Genomic DNA, 17,641 nt, shown 5'->3' with positions numbered 1-17,641 from the left:
TGGTGCTGTTATTTAGCACACACACTAATTTAAATGTGTTTCTCAAGATATATAAGAGGTCTTCTGGGTAATCTCAGCAGAACTTTGCTGTGGTAGGACTGCCCTATAACCAGATGTTATATATTCACCTTGTCCTATGCCTTTAGATGACTCTCAAGCAGGATTTAGAATAGGACTCCTGAGAAGAGATGATGAATTAGATTAAATTAAATAGATGAAAGTTCATGGGGATTTTTTGTGCAATTTTCTTCCACCAGAATGTGCCATACATATTTCTGCAGTTTCCTTGACTTGCTCCATGTCTCCTGACTGTACTTAGGAACTTGTTCCCGTCAGTGATGAAGATGTCTCTTCCTCCCAGAGTGAGTGCAAAGGAATTACATCTAATAAAAATGATCAGAGGAAGAATTTATTTTCACAGATTTTGTCTCAATTTCTCTTTCTTCTCACTTTTGTCAGAATTCCAAGCCTTTTAAATAGAACAATTAAGGGAGATATAAAGGCTTGCAAAAGCATGAAAATGTCAAAATGAAAAAAAAAGAAAATTGTACTAGTTTGAATATCTATTGGGTCATTGAAATTCAAGCTCCTTTGACATTCCTGCACATCCTACCATGAGTAGGAAATGACAAAATACATGCAAAGCATTTGTTTTAAGCGTTATTTTTGTGACCTGAGAAATCCATCTTCTAAACTGACTATCTACTCTGTAAATCACATACAGTTCTACCAGTTTTGCACTAGATTAAGATCTGTGTATTAAAAAGTTTTGGTGGCAGGATTTAAAATCACATAGGTATTAAAAGATTTTATTATCAATAAATCTCATGCAAAAATAGGTGAATAATGTGTCGTCCCTCTGTTGAAGGCTCCTCCTCTCTGGGTAAGCTCATCTGTAAATACAAGCCCAACTGCTCATGCTGATGATTCAAATCCACTCTTACGCTCCCTTCTGTCCAAGCCCAGATCTCAGCTGGCTTCTCTCCGAATGTCTAGCCATCGGCTCAAGCTTAGTGCAGCTCACCAGAGCTCTTAATCTTTCTTCTAAGCTTTCTTTGCTTCTTCTTTTTGCAGCCACTGTGGCTAGCATGACCGCTCTGTCTTCTGTTTAGTCCTTGAATTTGTCAGCACCCTCAAACCAGATCTTTCTCTGCCTCAGCTTGTCATATCAAGGCACTGTGTAAATGACGGTACATAAAACTTCAAAGCTATAACCTTCCTCATACTACCATACAGATAAGATTAGCAGTCTAGGTTTCATTCTCCTGCATGCCTATTTCCACAAGACGGCCCTCTCTTGTTTTGTCAAGTGAGTGTTTTCTCACTCTTTCTTCTTTATCCACAATAAGTTTCTTCTTCTCTTGTTTCATCACAAGGACTCCTCCATTGCCAAGCACAGCATAATTTTCCTCTCTGCAAATTCCAGCCCTGCTGTCATCTCTGATAAACAAGAGATGTGCCAGCAATCATCACATATTTCGCATCATTTCTTTTCCTGCACTGCCTTCCCAGCCTGGGAAGAGCCCTCTGTAAAAAATGCACTGTGCACGTGATTCGTGTCTGAACTGCATAGACAATACGATGACAGAAATACAGAGATTTCACATTCAACTCTGCAAATGTTAGGAATGTGTTCCTCAGCTACAGAACTGGGTTCAATTCATAGTCCCTTACAGGAGATGTTAAAGTCACCCCTATATGTTAAAAATATTATAATTGGTTTATTTCCAAATGTATTAATTTAGTGCCTATCAAAATTTATACTGTTCTTGAAAGACAATTATGGAACTAAAACTATTTCTTTCTTCTTATTTTTATCTCCATTGTGGAACTGTAGTGGTATAATTCATTTTAAATGAATTATTACAAAGGGTGGCCAGAGCACTGTGATAACCTAGTACACTGCCATAAATAGTTTGCATTTCCAATTCAAAGGTCACAGATTTCATAGTTTTACTTCCTCCTTTTTCCCATGTAATGAGAGGTTCTTCTCAAAGGCATGTTAAAGCTTGTTTGGAATCGCATTTCTGGTGGTCTGAATTTTATTTTTTCTTCAGGGAACTACAGTTTCTATAGCATTATAACCCAAACCAAATGTTTTCTGAGGCACAATGGAAAACTCTTCCTCTAAGCTATTTGAACACATGTATTTGAAATGTGGATATGGATATATGATGGCTTCAGAAGAAGATATTTCTAGATATGAAATCTTCTAAAAAGAGCTAAAACTGTTTTCTTCCCTTCCCCTCTCTCCTACCCCCCCAGAAAAGTAAGTTTCTCTATGTTTAGTGTATTTCAAATTCTGTCAATGTCATAAGCTGTTACCAGGAGGTTGCCTTCTGTTTTGCTTGTTGCCAAGATTAGGGGTGACATTCCTACTCTCTTGAAATCAGTGACAAAGCTTCCCATTGACTTCAATGGGGAGATCTCATTCAGAACAAGAAAATAATTATCCCATGTTTTCTGAAATGTAAGGAATAAATAGCTTCCTTTAAATTCATATTTATTTCTTTTCTTCAGATATTACCATCTAAGAATTATTTATATTGTGTTTGGTTTTTTTTAATATAGAAATTATTTGTGTTGGTTTTAAGATCTGAATACAATGATAGGCTTATAAAATATTTCTGTATCACCCAACAGCCAAAAAGAGGAGTTTAGAAAGACCAAAAAACCCCAAAACAGCAACAACGAAACCACATCAGAATAAGCACTTCCTTTTCCATTTTATTAATGTGGATTATCTATCTTTCCATACACACACACACATACACACACACACAAAACAATTAGATTAAAAATGCTTATAAAAATAGAATTATTTTTACAGAATGTTACTTAGTGGGAACTGAAATAGGTGGGATGAAAAAAAAGATAGGTAGAAAATCTCCTATTGGCAGTGTTGGACTTTCTTACTTGTTAAACTCTGTATACCAACAAAAGTTCAAACCCTTCTAACTTATCTGCAAAAGCATTTTTCAGAAGACAAGTAAAATGCAATAGAGTTGTAGATGAATATTGAGACAGTAACATCAGGATGCATTTCCAGAAACACTGAAGCATGCATAAGTGTCAGGACTACACCATGATCTGGTGGATAAGTATCTAATTTTGCAGACTCTGAAAGACTCTCTGTTAAATTATAAAAAGACCCAAACATGCCGAACATGCAGCAAAAGCTGAGAATTCAGTATCTACACAGGGATACAAAAAGCCCAGATTTTCCTGTGTGATCTCTGCTATTTGGCAAATCCTTCTTTTAGTGGCAAATTGGTATCAGATAAAAAAATTAGGGAATAAAAACAAAGGATCAGGTAAGAATTCCTTGGACATTAGCTTCTTCCAGGATTAGTATTTTGTTCATTTTTCACTTCACAAGTGAAGGTCCATGCAGAAAGAAAAGGTTAGCAAGCCTAAAACATCTCAACACTTGTCCATCTGAAAAAAAAAAAGAGAAAAAGAAAAAAAAGACAACCCCAATTCCTTCAGTCTAGGGAAAGATATTTTTAATTGGATGTAATTATACTAAGGTGATTTATATGTCAATGCTCACATGTCAGTTTAGATATGGTTTATCACCCCATAATCATGGTTTAGAATTGCCTGCTCGATGAAATGCTTTGAAATAGCTACTCTGTGGTTGCTATTCCATGCTAACTAGCCATGTAAATATCCCTTATTACCTATTTGACTTCATAGCTCCAGGAGTGTAAGTGTACCAATCCACAATACCAGGGAAAGGCAATATGATTCTGCAGCATACCACTGACTTTAATGCACCTATCCTGACCCTCAGTGTGCAGAGCAGTTAACCGTAACAAAACAGTGTTTTTCTTGACTGCAGTTTCAAACGTTGGTCATTTCTGCATCACGTAGTAGTATCTAAAACTGAAATAATGCAAACTTGCTCTGTGTTATGTAGGTACTCTATAAATCAGCTCAAAAACTGAGCAATCCTTCAGTTATGCATAAACGATACAGAATTTTTGTAATTAAGATGTAGAGTAATATTATTTAGAAATCAAAGACTCACTGCTAATCAGTAAGACTAAGACTCTCAATTAGTGTTTTCAAAACAGAAATCCAGCAGGGCAGACACCTTCAGAATTGCTTTCTGCTGAAACTTGAATTATTTGTACACCTCAGTGCGTTCTTGTTAGTGAAAAACTGAGGTTCTGCTGACATCTGTTGATAAATGTCTGAATAGCAGAACTGGTGTCTTACAATTAAGTAATGGCATTTTAAAAACACAAAGAAAACAGAAGTAAAGGTACAGATCTGGCTTCTTTCTATAGCAGAAAATTTTCTAGTCATTGTCAAATCATGGCAGTAGAATGAGACAGGGTAAAGGATGAAAAAGAAAGGTAAAAACAAAGTTTGCTGGTATTTTTTGGTAAGACGTTCCCCCACAAGAAGGATGAGGTCACTTCCTACTGAGTCAATGCACAACTTGCAGTGAGTCAAATTGGATATGCTGATTAAGCTGAAAGAAATCGGCTAACGACTGGATGATCAGCAGAAGTGTAATTAATATCAGCAGAGACCAGAATGTGTTTCTCAAATGGTTGAATTCATGCTAACGTGGAAATGTGATGATAATGACAACTGTGAGATGTTAAAGCTTGGGTTTGTTTTGTTTTGTTTTTTGAAGTATAGGAGGAATTTTTGCTTACTCAGCAGAGTATCCTCAAAACTTTGCAAAAAATCATTAATAAACTCAAGTGGAAGGTTTTTGAAAAAGTTATTTCTTTCTAGAAATTTCACTTGCTGCTACAACACTAAACAATTAAATCTGGTCTCAAAGCTAAAATTACGATAAAGTCCCAACAGTAATTCTTTTAACTTTGTGTTAGTTAAGAAAAGGGAGTGTGTTAAGAAAAAGGGAGCTGTATGGGAGATATGGCTATATCTTATCATAGTATTTCTGTTAACAAAATGTGTGCTACATCCTCTTCCATTTATATAGGGTGTGCATGCTCACCACTAAGAAAAACGTGTTTTGGGCAATGTTTTAGGCACTGTGTAACCTGTAATAACTGCTTTTCTGATAAGGAAAGCTCAGACAGTGCAATTTTGCTTATCTATTGTTCATGTGTGAACCCTCCTCCTTCCTCCCTCCCATAATGAACAAAAGGGAAATTCACGTTAAAGAGAAAATTCACTTTCTGCCCATCCCTGGTGCTCTCGCCTTTGAAAGAATATTAGCAGTTGTAAAATACGAGCCAAGCGATCTTATCCTGGACAACCATGCATGTGGGTATCTTTGTATCTTCCCACTTTCTCTGTATCCGGGATGAACTGAAAGGTATTTAATTACTGTGACTACTTGGATGCTTGCCAAGCCATGTTGTAATAACAGTGCACTGGTATGAGAGCTTTGCTCTAGACTGAAAAATAGGGGCATTCCTGTGCCAGCTGCGCAAAAGTGTGCGGTGTGGCTGCCCTCTCCTGGCACATCAGAGTTCTTCAAGTGCCTGAAGAACATCTGTCCATAACTCAGTGTGTGACAGCTGGTCTGCTTTTACTGACAAAGCTGATCTACAGATGCACTGTGGAAATGTCTGCATTGGCTGGCTGCTAGGTCAGAAGTACTTATAAGCATAACCAAGATGCTAAACATCCAGGAATTCTGGACAAATGTGGAATGTTCACATTAACAACGGACAACATTTCCATGCTGAAGAAGATGACGTATTTTTTTTCTGCAGGAAAACAGCAGCTCTGGATCAGATGCAAGGACTTAGATGTGTACAAACTGAAGTTGAGAGGACTCAAAACTCTGCCAGCTGGACAGCCAGACACAGAGGGCAGTGTCATTGGTGAAAACCCTGGTTGGAGGTCAGTAACCAGCAGAGTACCCCAGGGGTTGGTTCTGCGTTCAGTCCTGTTTAACATCTCCATGAATGTTCTGGATGATGGAACAGGGAGCCTCCCCAGTAAAGTTACAGATAACACCAAACTGGAGGGAGTGGCCAACACAGCAGGGGGCTGTGCTGCCACCCGGAGGGACCCCAACAGCAGAGGGCTGACAGGAACCTCAGGGGATTCAGCAAGGAGAAGTGCGAGGCTGCACCTGGGGAGGAACAGCCCCAGGAACCAGGACACCCAGCTGGAAAGCAGATCTGTAGGAAAGGGCTTGGGGCTACAGGGTGCACCAGGGTGTGCATGAGACCGCAGCTGACTGCCATTTGTGCTGAGATGGCAATCACTTGTTGTTATGGCAATCATGTTGTTAGCTGCATTAGGCAGAGTTGTCAGGAGGTCAAGAGAGATGATCCTTCCTCTCTGCATTGGTGAGGTCCCAGCTGGAGCACTGTGCTGGCCCCCCAGTACAAGCGAGACCTGGACATACTGGAAAGGGTCCAGTGGAGGGCCACCAAGATGATGAAGGGACTGGGGCACCCCTGCTGTGAGGAGAGGCTGAGAGAGCTGGGCCTGCTCAGCATGGAGAAGAGGAAGCTCAGGGGATCCCATCAATGCCTGTGAGTGCCTGAGGGGAGGGTGCAAAGATTGCATAGTTTGGCTCTTTTCTTTGGTGCCCTGTGCTCAGGCAACTAGCAAACTTTTGTAGGCATGGGGCACACCGAGGCATCTCCATTACCTTGCTGACTACATTTTGTGAGGACCAGTGCAAAAGGTGTAGTTGGCCTTCAACAAGATTAAATAGAGCAACAAGGTAAGAAGCAAAACTGACCAAAAGAGAAGGGATGAGAGACATGAAGACTTATGGATGTAAATGAAACTGATGAATATAGTTAGATCAGTTATTAACAGTGGTCGTTATTGTGTGGCCTTATTCCGTCACACGTACACAATTCACCCCCATAGTAAGCCCATTTAGAGATGGTAACTCTTCTCATTAAGTGTATCAAATCAAGACACATTTCTGAGTTGGTAAGTGTGAAGGTTTGATTCAATTTCTGGAATATTTTATATTATTGTCATTCTAACCACAACGTTATCGGGGACTGAGCTGTCTTTGGGCTGCTCTTGCCTGTAGACTCTTATCGTGTGTAAACATTGTTGCCTCCAGCTCTGCATAATGCATCACATGTACACAGGAGTTGCCTTGGTAGAGGGCAGTCGAACTCACCCCAGAGCAAGCATGGTTTTGTCGGGGTTGTGAGCTGAAACTTTGAAGCAACATCAGTTCGGAAGGCAAGCAACGTGGCCATGCTGCTGGTCAGAGGACCAAGAGCTACATGCTTCCACTATTTTTGTGGCACTGGAGAACACTATGTCACTTCGAAGAAAAACTGTGAGTTTTCTAGCACAAGAATCCTTATTACAAATAAACACGGGGATGACGATGCTCGAAGCCGTCCACGCCGTACTCCTAACTGAGCGCCCCGGGGGCAGCCGGCGCGGCGGCCTCCAACAGAGGGCGCTGCCGCCTTGGTCCACCGCCGGCCGTCCCCGCTTAGGGCGGGTCTTATGGCGGCCCCTCTGCGCCTGGGCCGTGCTGCACGCTCGCTGCCGGCCGCTGCCGCTCGAGTTGCAGCCTCGCAGCCCCTTCCGCGCCTCTCTTCCTCCTCTTCTCGTCGCTCCGCGCCTCTTTCCGCCATGCAGGCCTTCCAGTATCCCGAGGTGTACCGCGACGAGGCCGCCGTGAGTACGGCCGGCGCGGGGGCAGCCCGCCGGGCGCCCGATGCGCCCCGCACCCGGAACTCCGATTCGGGGGCGCCTCGGCGGCCCGAGCGGCTTTGTCGGGGGGAAGCCTGCCGCGCTCCCTTTCGAGGCCCTCTTTCTGTTAGTGGCTGGGCGCGGGGATGGGCCGTGCGGGGCCTGTGCGGGTGCGGCCCTGCGGAGCCGGGCGGGGGGCTCGGGGGCGGCTTCCAGCGCGGCTGGGAAATGCGGGCCCGCCTGGCTGCCTGAGGCGCACTGCCGGCTTCTCCGTAATGGTGCGCCGGGAAACGTGATGTCTCCATGTGTTCCAACGTGGTACGCGCGTGGATCGCCGAGTGAGTTTGTCCGGAATTGAGCGTGCTTCACGGTTCTTCCACATACTGCTGTGCTTTGTACACCAGGCCAGGAATTACTTGCACGAACTTTGCTTTTAACCCAAAACGTTGGCAGAGGTGAGCTGGCACTGGAAAGACTCAAGTAGTTAAGTGGAAGGCTGAACCATACAACTCCAGGTATCTCGGTGCCTTTTGTTTGCTGGAGCAAGTAGGCAGATAGGAGACTAATTTGAGCGCTAAAAATGGTTCTCTTTTCATCAGCATGCGTACTTTGCTGAAAGTTTGTGAGCATTAGAGGGAGGGGTATAGTAACTGCCAGGGGCAAACCCGGATTTACACTTCTGGGTGCATCCTGTAGTCTGGTTTTGAGATTTCACTTAAGCATCTACATTTGAAGGAGGTCTTGCTTGTTTGTTTGTTTTTAGATTAGTTTTCTAAGCTACCTTGTGCAAAGAATTAAGGTTTGTCCTGTGCATTTCTCTGGTGTTTTTTTTCCCCTAAGGATTATTACTGCCTTAGTTCTTCCACCAAAAAATGATAGAATTAACAACTCACCTGAGAGCAAGTTGCTGGTGCCCTCTTCTTTTGCTTCTTAGCACTATGTGCTCCTGTTGAAGTTCCAAATAACTTTTTTTCAGTGTGGATTATTTCCTGATAAATAGTTCACTCATATAAATGTCTTTTTTTTTTTATTATTTTTTCAAAGTATTGTCTCTTATTAATTCAGGTACTGGATTACCATGGACACAAAATCAGTGACCCATATTGCTGGCTCGAAGATCCTGACAGTGAGCAGACAAAGGTAACCTTTCTTTGTACAGAAATGGCTGTTTCAACATAGATCTCTTTTGTAGGCTATGGGTATGTATTCTGTTTTTAGAAGACCTAACAATAGGTTTAAAAATCTTACCATTGTGAATATAGGTGTAATGTAGTACACCTGATGCTTAAAGGTGCCAACAGAGCAATGCTGTTATTTTGCACCTTTGTGTTAAGGTGGGTATAACAATTTGAAAAACTAAGGCTCTGTTTGTATTGTGCTGATTTTCTTTGACAAGCCAATTTTCAAGGTTGCACTATAACACTGAAGGGGAGTACTCTGTTTTTAAGATCGCTTTGCCTACTGTCCTAAGTACATCTAAAATTGCCATATTGAAACAAGTCAGGGTAGGAAAAAAGCTTTTCATTTGCCTTTCCTTCTTCTTACAAGTGTGTGAATACATGTTGTGTGTTTTGAACTCTGTCCTCCTTAGGTTAGACTTTCATAATGGCTTTTATTACAGATGTCACAGTATTTTCAGTGTGCAATCTAGTATAGCTACTCTTCTTCTGGAGCACGTCTTTCACTGATAGAGACCCTGTGTCTGTGAGCCAGTTCCTCCAATAGCCATGGCACAGGAAGTTGCAAGGGTAATGGCAAGAAAGTTATAGGTGGCAGTGGAGTGGAAGGGGGTTGTTCACTTAGAATGGCTAATACCTTTGTGACAACTGTAGTTAGAGAGCTACAGCTCTAGCTTCTACCTACTGACATGACTGTGTTGGAAAGAAAATGAAGGGCTAGTTCCTTTTAAAAATTACTGTGTAAGATATCTTTCTGTTAGTAAGATTCCTTTTAGATTCACTCATATTGTGCTAAGTAGCTATGACATTTTGATGAGCTACAGGATTTTTAAATAGGATTTGCTCTAACAGTTAAGACTAAGATAAAAACATATGCAGTATTCCATTCCCTACCTGTAAATGTGTATCAAGGATTTATAAATACTTACCTGTATTTAAAAGGTTATCTGGGGACTGTATTATAGAGAAAAATTCATCCATAGACATTGACGATGGAAATTATACGTGTTGTAAGTTTGAAGTATTTGGTGTTTTGATTCCAATACACTTAAGAAATGGTACACTTAGATTAGTTTTGCGTTGCATTTAAATGGATTTATTCGTAGGGAGGTATGGTTATATCTTTGCTTTATAAGGGCCATGCAAGTACCCACCCACTCAGGTGGTTTTCAGAACCCTATGGAGAAGAGGTGGCACTTCGAAAATGCTGTCACCTTTTGTGTCACTGCTTTTGCTGCATGCTGTGAACAGACTGGGAAGAAACAGTTGAAGGCAGGTCAATCTCCTACAGAAGTGGTATTTATGTAGAGGAGACAAAAAAGGGATGGGGAATTGCAGCATCCTTGTAAAAATGAAGCCACTCAGGCATAAGATGTCATTTTGGTTACATCATACTTACCTACGGTCCAAAAAAACACATAACTTGGCAGTGCTGTAGTAGAGCAATGCAAAAAGTGGAAAGAATTCCTTTGTGTCTGAGTACTCGAGTAGGTCGTTTTTTTTGCTGTGTCTTAGGAGTAACTGAACAAAAACAGCAAGTTTTTTGCTTTCCTTCTTCTTTCACAGAGGTCAGAAAAGAGTTGTGAAGCACTAAGCCTCTTTCATTTGCTCTATTACTCACTTTCTTGTGCTGTACAGCAGAGGTTGCTGACAGCTGCTCTTTCTTACTAGCTTTTTAATAGTTTTATCTCTGTGTTCTTCAGATTGTTCTGCAGGAGTCCTGCAGAATAACCATTCTGTACTTATCGGATTAAAACAGTAACCAGACCGTGGTGAAGGGACAATTGAATGACTGTACAGACTTCAGAGGGAATTTCAAGTGTGCTTTGTAGACTTTTCAAACCTTGAAGTCACTAATCTTGAGACGTGCATCTTTTCTTACTGTTCCTCTGAGTCCTGTGTTCTCTTTATGCTCTATGTAACATTTCACACTTCCATCTATTTGGGGGGAAGATCATGTGTCCAATGTATACCAGCACCAATAGGCTAACTTTAATTTTCCACATATTAAATACAAGACTAGAAGAATTAACTTTGGCATTTGTGCTCATCTGCAGTGAGAAAACACCCACTCCCAGTTCCTGTCACATCCATGCAAATCAAGCATGTTGTAAACACGAAAAATTCTGGTTTAACCTAAGAGTGAAGGCTGAACTTCATTTATATAGTTGGGGATCTTTTCTCACTTGAGAACAGTCAAAAGTGTTCTGTGTGTGCTGTTGAATGGCAAGACAATTATGTTGGATTCTGCTTTAGAATTCTTGACTAAGAAATAGTCAAGCATTGGAGTGATTGCGATTGGTGTTAATTTGTTCCTGTTGACATGAGTTGGTGAAACATAGTTTATATTTCTTGAAGCAAGGAGTAAAAAGTGCTGGCAAATGATACCAGTTTCGACTATGAAATGTTCATGATTCTAACTGATCCATACTGTAGGTTTAATAGGACCGAGGTGGAAAGAAAATATCTAAAATGCCTGTAAAGAGCCACAATCGCTTTTGCTATATCTCATCCAAATGATTTTTCTTTTAGTAATTGGCTTAGTCAAGTGTTTCTCTCACAGTGTTAGAGTGTAGGTGGTGCTGTACCGAATCCGCTGTGTTTTGTACATTTCCATTAAATCGGTTGACTCTGCTTTCTCCGACCTCTCCCTCATTCTTACACTGACTGGAATGTTTTTGTCTCTTTCTTGCATCAGTATAGCCATCACAAGGTGATTTTCTGGGGAGGAAGCCTTTAGGTAAATGAGTTTTGTAGTGAAATGCATACTTAATTCACCTCACCCAAAGGCCACGTGATATTTGGATCTAAGAATTAGATACTTCCTTTTCTAGCAGCATACAAGCTACTTTTAATTAGATGAAAGTCTGATAGCTCTAGAGAGCTTTCAGTCAGGTTACCAGTGCATGTATCTTCAATTAAAGAACAGTCTGCAGGTAGGTAACCAGTACTGCTTCTTGTCAGATGCACAGTCTTTGAGTTGGCAAAGCCAACCATCAAGTAACATGCTTCCATGTCTATTTATTAGCGTGTCTTTGTTTTTGTTTTGTTTTTGGCTTGTGTGTGCTTGGTGGATGTAGTTACACACAGTTACAAACAACTGAAAATCCCTTTTGCAGACACATAAGTAGAGGCCAAGCCCCTGGTTAAAGAAGGAAGTTTCTGTCTTACCTGGGAAAGAAAAAAGGGCAGAATCTGGGTTTCTGCTCTTGTTCTGTTCAGCCACTGACTTTTAAGACAAACTGAGGAAGATTTTTTGTCTTGTTTCAAACGTTCTGCTACTCTAGTAAAGCTCTTCTGTCGATGACCATAGTCACAATTACGAAATCATGCTTCCTCTAGTGTCTTGGGTTTGGCTTGGTTGGACTTCTTTAACTTCTTGGCATGTTTTACACTTTGTGGGATGTAAGCTCTAGTTTAGACTAGGAAAGTCTTTTGCTACTGTGTATCAGTCAGTTGTATACAATACCTTAGCTCAAGAGAACAGCTTCCTAGACAGGAAGGGGTAGCATCTATCAGACGTGAGGGATGGAGAAGGGATAATAAAGCAGGGGTTGTGTAGCAAACAGCTTACTTTGATATTATGAACTGGTGTATGTATGATTGAGATTAGAACTTGAAACTCTCAAAACTAAGATTAAATGGGTTTGCTGTTATAACTATTTTCATACAGTTTTTGGGTAACCTTGCAATTAAACTTTGAGATTTGCTTAAATAAAGACCAAAGAAAGTGCTAAGGAGCAAGCCACCCGAAATTTTTTAGTTTTATTTTGGAAGATTTGATACAAGGTACGTGCATTCTTGTAGGAGTTAGACCAAACTGTCCTTCACTGAGATACAGAGTTTTTAGGGGGGTAACTATTAAATGAATTGTAAATTCTTTATGGATTAATAACAAAGACTGGTAATATTTTTAAAAAACAATCTATATCCCAAGACTTATCAATGAAAAATATACTGTGAATGCCTTGTTTTCTTCTTGGGTAGTTTTATTCTTGGATAGAAATAATCTTGTCAAGAGAATAGAATAGTAGCATGTAGCTGATGGGTTGGAACAAATAATGGTTTAAAAAAAAGTGTCATTTGTTTTTTTCAAATGAAATTTAAATATAAACTTCTTTTAAAATAGCAGTTGACCTGCTCAAGTGATTGTCAAAAACTTCAGCCTTGTGTAGAACATCTCTCGCCTTACTACCACCTTTGCTTTTCAAAATTACCTTATTTTCTGACACATGCAGTATATACCTTACTTTGACCCTTATTCTATTCTTCCTTCTGCTACCAAATTCTCTTGGGTCAAGGCTGCTGTTACTTTGTCAGGTGTAGATTTCAACAGAGGATTTTGTCTGTAGGTTCTTGAGAATGTATGGACAATTGCTGTAGGTTCTATATCTTTGATTGGCATCTATTTAACTCAACAGAATTGTCTGCTGTGAGAGTTCTATTAGTAACATCTGTTCCTGTTCTTCATGCAGAGCGATATTTCAAATATGTATTGCCTTATGGTTAAGAACAGATTCCAAATTGGACAGACAGAATGTCTTTTCAAAAATCTTTAATTCCTACCTCCTTTTCTATACAGTGATGATATTCCCTTTTCTAAGTAGTCTTCTCTTCTTTGGTGCATACTAAATGGTAAAAAATGTTTGAAATTTCTTTAAAAACAAAATTACTAATAATTCACTTGAGTGCAACAGTTAATTTGTAAGCATTGCCCCAAGTTGTTGTGCAATGAACACTTGAAAGGAAAAGCTTGTGTCTCCTCTCTGAGTGCCAGAGGTAAAAGCAGATGTGGTAGAAATGTAACTACAGTTAAAAGTCAGTAACACATAGTCTCAGTGTACTCTACAGCAGTGTTACTGTTTGGGTCACACCTAATGTAGGGAACAAGGATCTGTGCCAGTTTCTTTCTGCTGAATGCCACCACAGAATGCTTGTGCGTATCCAGTGCATTAGTGTTTTTGTGTGTGTATGTGTATATTTTTTTCCCTCTGAGAATGTCACAACACTTTGAGTAGTTAGCCTACATGGTATGCGCTGTGCTCTTAGAAATTTCTGTATTTCCACTTAGAGGAAACAGATCAGATCGAAGTGATTCTTGGGCAGATTTAAGTTCTTTTTTCTTCTGATAGAGCCTGGGAGTGTTAGTACAGCAAGATAGGGGCTACACCATGTTCTGGTTGGAGCAATGTTTTGGCTTACCACTGGGATGTGCTGTGCTTCTGCGCAGGATCTTAAAGCTGCCTTTGTCAATTTAATCCTCATGGGGAGAACAGAGATAAAAATCACGCTTCCCCTGGCAATGGTTTCCCCTCTTTCATTCTTGGGGGATAATTTCCTGACAAAGTCCTCGCTGATGCACGGAGTCTATGGTTGAGTAAAGGTCCATGGATAATCATTTTAGCCTTTTTTCTGTGTCTTTCCCTTTTCAGTGCTATAGTTGTTTTTCAGTCTCATCCTTAAGTGGTGACTTGCATGTAGCTAGCACATAAGTTCTTAACCTAAAGTATTTCTGCACTTAGCCATGTGCTCTTAGAGCATTATTAATTTTGCACTCGTGTTTAAAGCTTATCAATTTCTGTATGCTTTGTTGGACATGAACAAATATCTTCCAAATGGAGAGTGACCAAAATTAATATACTTTTCCCTTTATTGTGTAGCCTGACAAGTCTCTGAAAACAAAGCCTGGCAATGCAAATTGGCCATACACTGCAGTGGCCTCTGTGCCTCATGGAGCCACTTCTCATTGTGAAATGTCTGTACTGACAGACAATTTTGTTTTATTCTTTCCTCTTTTTCACCTGAAGAACTGATAGATGGGTGAACATTGACAGCTATTGGTAAATGCCTGTTAAGTGCTTTGTCTAGCAGCTGTCTTTCCTGAAAGGCTGTGAAATACAGGCTGTGCTTTACGGTTTGTAGCCCACCTACTCCCATAGGACCTGTCCTACAGTGAAATGTAACTCAGACATTATTATGCACTGATCCACCTGCTTCGTATCAGACACAGGAGAGGATAGAAACAATAACTTTATTCAAAGAAGCTGGAGAAGAAACCTGTGTTAAGCAGGTGTCAAGAGTCCAGCATTTCAGCTCGCCTCCTTGCAGTAATGGCTAGAGGCTGAGTTGTGCATGGTGCTGCAGCTGTCTTTGGAAAGCCTGGCTGTGATTTATAGCTACAAGTACCACGGCTGTGATTTACAGCTACACGTACTGTGCCCTATCCTTTCTAGCCTATGCTCATGACAGAAGAGTCTGCATGTCTGCTTCCAAACAGTTGTGGTTCAGAGCATGCTGCCTTAAGACGTTAGGTATTAATTTTATGTTAATGCACTGTGCTGTAAGTAGGTCTGATGAAACACCAGCGTAGCACCATTTTTTCCATCCATGTAATGGGAGTGGTGGCCTCTAACAGACAGCTGAAGTGGCAATAGTTCTGTCCACTGGAGTTAAGTGCTTGCATTTGTTTGGTGGAGTGTTCTAAGGAAGCCAGACCCCTTAATGTTCTCTTCCCAGAGATTACATATGTTTCTCTTTTGTAACTAAGAATTTATCTTTGGACAGAGGGAAAAATGTCTCATCCATTCTTGTAAGGGACAGTACATTGGGCTTTCCAAGAAATACTGACTGGACTAGTAATCCAAAGTGTTATGTTAATAGAATGAACAGATGGTGCACGTGACATTTTGTATCATCATCTAGCTTTTCACAGACCCTGAGATGATAGTCATGTGTATGGGCAAAAGGGACTCTGTTCATTCTGAGTTTCCTAATTTATCTGCTATAGAGGACTGGAGCGTTGTGTATTTGTGGTGAAGTAAGAGAAGGTGATTTTTTTTTTTTTTTTCCTACGTGCTTTCTGATATTTGCTTAAATGATAGCTGTAAAGATAAGAATTTGTTTTAAAGGAAGAGCTTTGGTGTGTTGTTTTGTTGTGCTTTGTTTTTGAAAGGGAGTGGCAGGAATCTGGCTTGTCTTCGGCCTGACTGCTGACTACCTTAATGTGTGTCCTGGAGAAAGATAATTTAAGGTATAGAATCAGTCTTATTAAGTGCTGCAACAACATAATTATGCAGGTAAATATGTGAGATTGTTCAGGTGTAACTCTAGACACCCTACATGGGGAGAAAGAATGTCTGTGATTAATTGCATCAGAAAATAGTATTTCCTGTAGGAAGTGCACATTTCTACTTGAACTAATATACTTTTATGGGGGGGGGGGGGATTATTTTCTTTCAGGCATTTGTGGAGGCTCAGAACAAGCTTACAGTACCCTTTCTTGAGCAGTGCCCTGTCAGAGGACTATTTAAAGAACGAATGACTGAACTCTATGATTATCCTAAATACAGTTGCCACTTCAAGAAAGGAAAAAGGTACGTGAGGAATGTCTTCATAGGTGACACAGATGAATGTGGAGCAGGTCAAAAGCAAGTACAAGTTAGATAAATTATAGAATGTGGAGCAGGTCAAAAGCAAATACAAGTTAGATAAATTACAAGCTATGCTTGCATTTATTTTTTTATTGTTGGGAGCTAGGAAAGGCATGTGTTCAAGCTGATATTTAAGATGTGGTTGCATGATGCAGAGCACAAGATGCTAGAATGTCTGTGATTCCCAGTCATATTATCTTTTTGTGCGCTTGTCATCTTTTTAGTAAGAACAGTGAATTTGTCAAAACTCAACTACAGTGTAGGATAGCTGCTGTAAAAATAAAACTCTGAGGAGTTTCTTTGAAGGTTTATCATTGCCAGTTAAAGACTTCCTCCTAAAAATAAAAAAATAAAAAAATAAAAATATAACAACACAAACCAAATCCACATATCTGTCAGGTATGTGTTCTAAATGTTTAATAAAACAAAATTAGTCTGTTCAGTAATCTCAGTTAATTTGATCTTTATTAAGTGAGCCGCTACTTATAGCAGGCCTGTTTTCACTGTTACACACAGGGAAGAGCAGAAGATGCCTCAATTACCTTAAGACTTTTGCATTGGTATTGAGTTACCTCTTTATTTACCTGTCCTATGTTGCGTAGGTGTTTTGGTTTGGGAGAGAGGGGAGGCATTGTTTGCTTTCTGTTTGTTTTTGCCATACTGTGCGGAGCTGGTGTTGATTTGGCACTTACATGACACAGCATGCCATCTCTTAAAGATGTTAAATTTAAGCCCAGAAGCAGTGAAGCTGCTGTATAGGACAGTGCTGTACCCAGGGAATTAAGCCCTGTTGGGCAAGTCAGGAAAAGCTTATAGTTAAACGTGATGCTACTGCACATGTGTGCCAAATCTGATTCTGGAGCAGGCTTGGTCAGCAATTGCTCTGGATCCCCTAAGCCGTTCTTCCTGTGCAAAGCAAACATGTCCAGCTGTGGTTATTAATGCTCATAATATTTCATGTTGCCGAAGTGTTCATGGCATTGTTGAATACAGTCTCCTCTAGAGATTAAAAAAAAAAAATCTTAATTTGTTGTAACTGATTGTCCTCCAGAAAGAGAAATTATGCCAGCAAGTTAGTGTGCTTCAACTTGTGACACTTTACTTTGATTTTAATAGGTGTCTTTTTAGTTTGTGTTACTCTGTGGATTGGCTTGTGCTGAGCTTAAATCAGAGTGGTTTAAAAATTGTGCACCTAAATTTCATATTCTGTTTTAAGAGATTATGGGGTTCTTCCAAGGGAGATGGGAGCCTATTCCATTGGATGAGATATATAAGCTTTATATAAGCTATATAAACTTTAGACAGTTATGTGGAGCTCAGAACATTTTGCTTTGTTTGAAATGCACTGTGGTAAATGCAACTTTTATTATTAAAAGATGTTTTAGATACACTCTGTAGTCTCCCTTATGT

At 40.2% G+C, this 17,641-nt stretch overlaps 1 protein-coding gene across 1 annotated transcript in view; it reads left to right on the top strand.

The window, feature by feature from the left end:
- Nucleotides 1-7,447: 7,447 nt before the first annotated feature.
- LOC122158528 (prolyl endopeptidase) overlaps nucleotides 7,448-17,641 on the top strand; it is a 94,657-nt gene continuing 84,463 nt past the window's right edge. Inside the window, exons 1-3 of the mRNA XM_042815266.1 lie at nucleotides 7,448-7,608; nucleotides 8,689-8,763; nucleotides 16,041-16,174. Coding sequence (XP_042671200.1) covers nucleotides 7,564-7,608; nucleotides 8,689-8,763; nucleotides 16,041-16,174 — 254 coding nt within the window. The 5' untranslated portion in view covers nucleotides 7,448-7,563. The remainder of the gene's footprint in view (nucleotides 7,609-8,688; nucleotides 8,764-16,040; nucleotides 16,175-17,641) is intronic.

Source organism: Centrocercus urophasianus, unplaced genomic scaffold, assembly GCF_019232065.1.
Source record: "Centrocercus urophasianus isolate 14NV4802_14NV808 unplaced genomic scaffold, USGS_Curo_1.0 seq_10, whole genome shotgun sequence".
NCBI classification, from domain to species: domain Eukaryota; kingdom Metazoa; phylum Chordata; class Aves; order Galliformes; family Phasianidae; genus Centrocercus; species Centrocercus urophasianus.
This window is presented reverse-complemented; position numbering and strand designations above follow the sequence as displayed.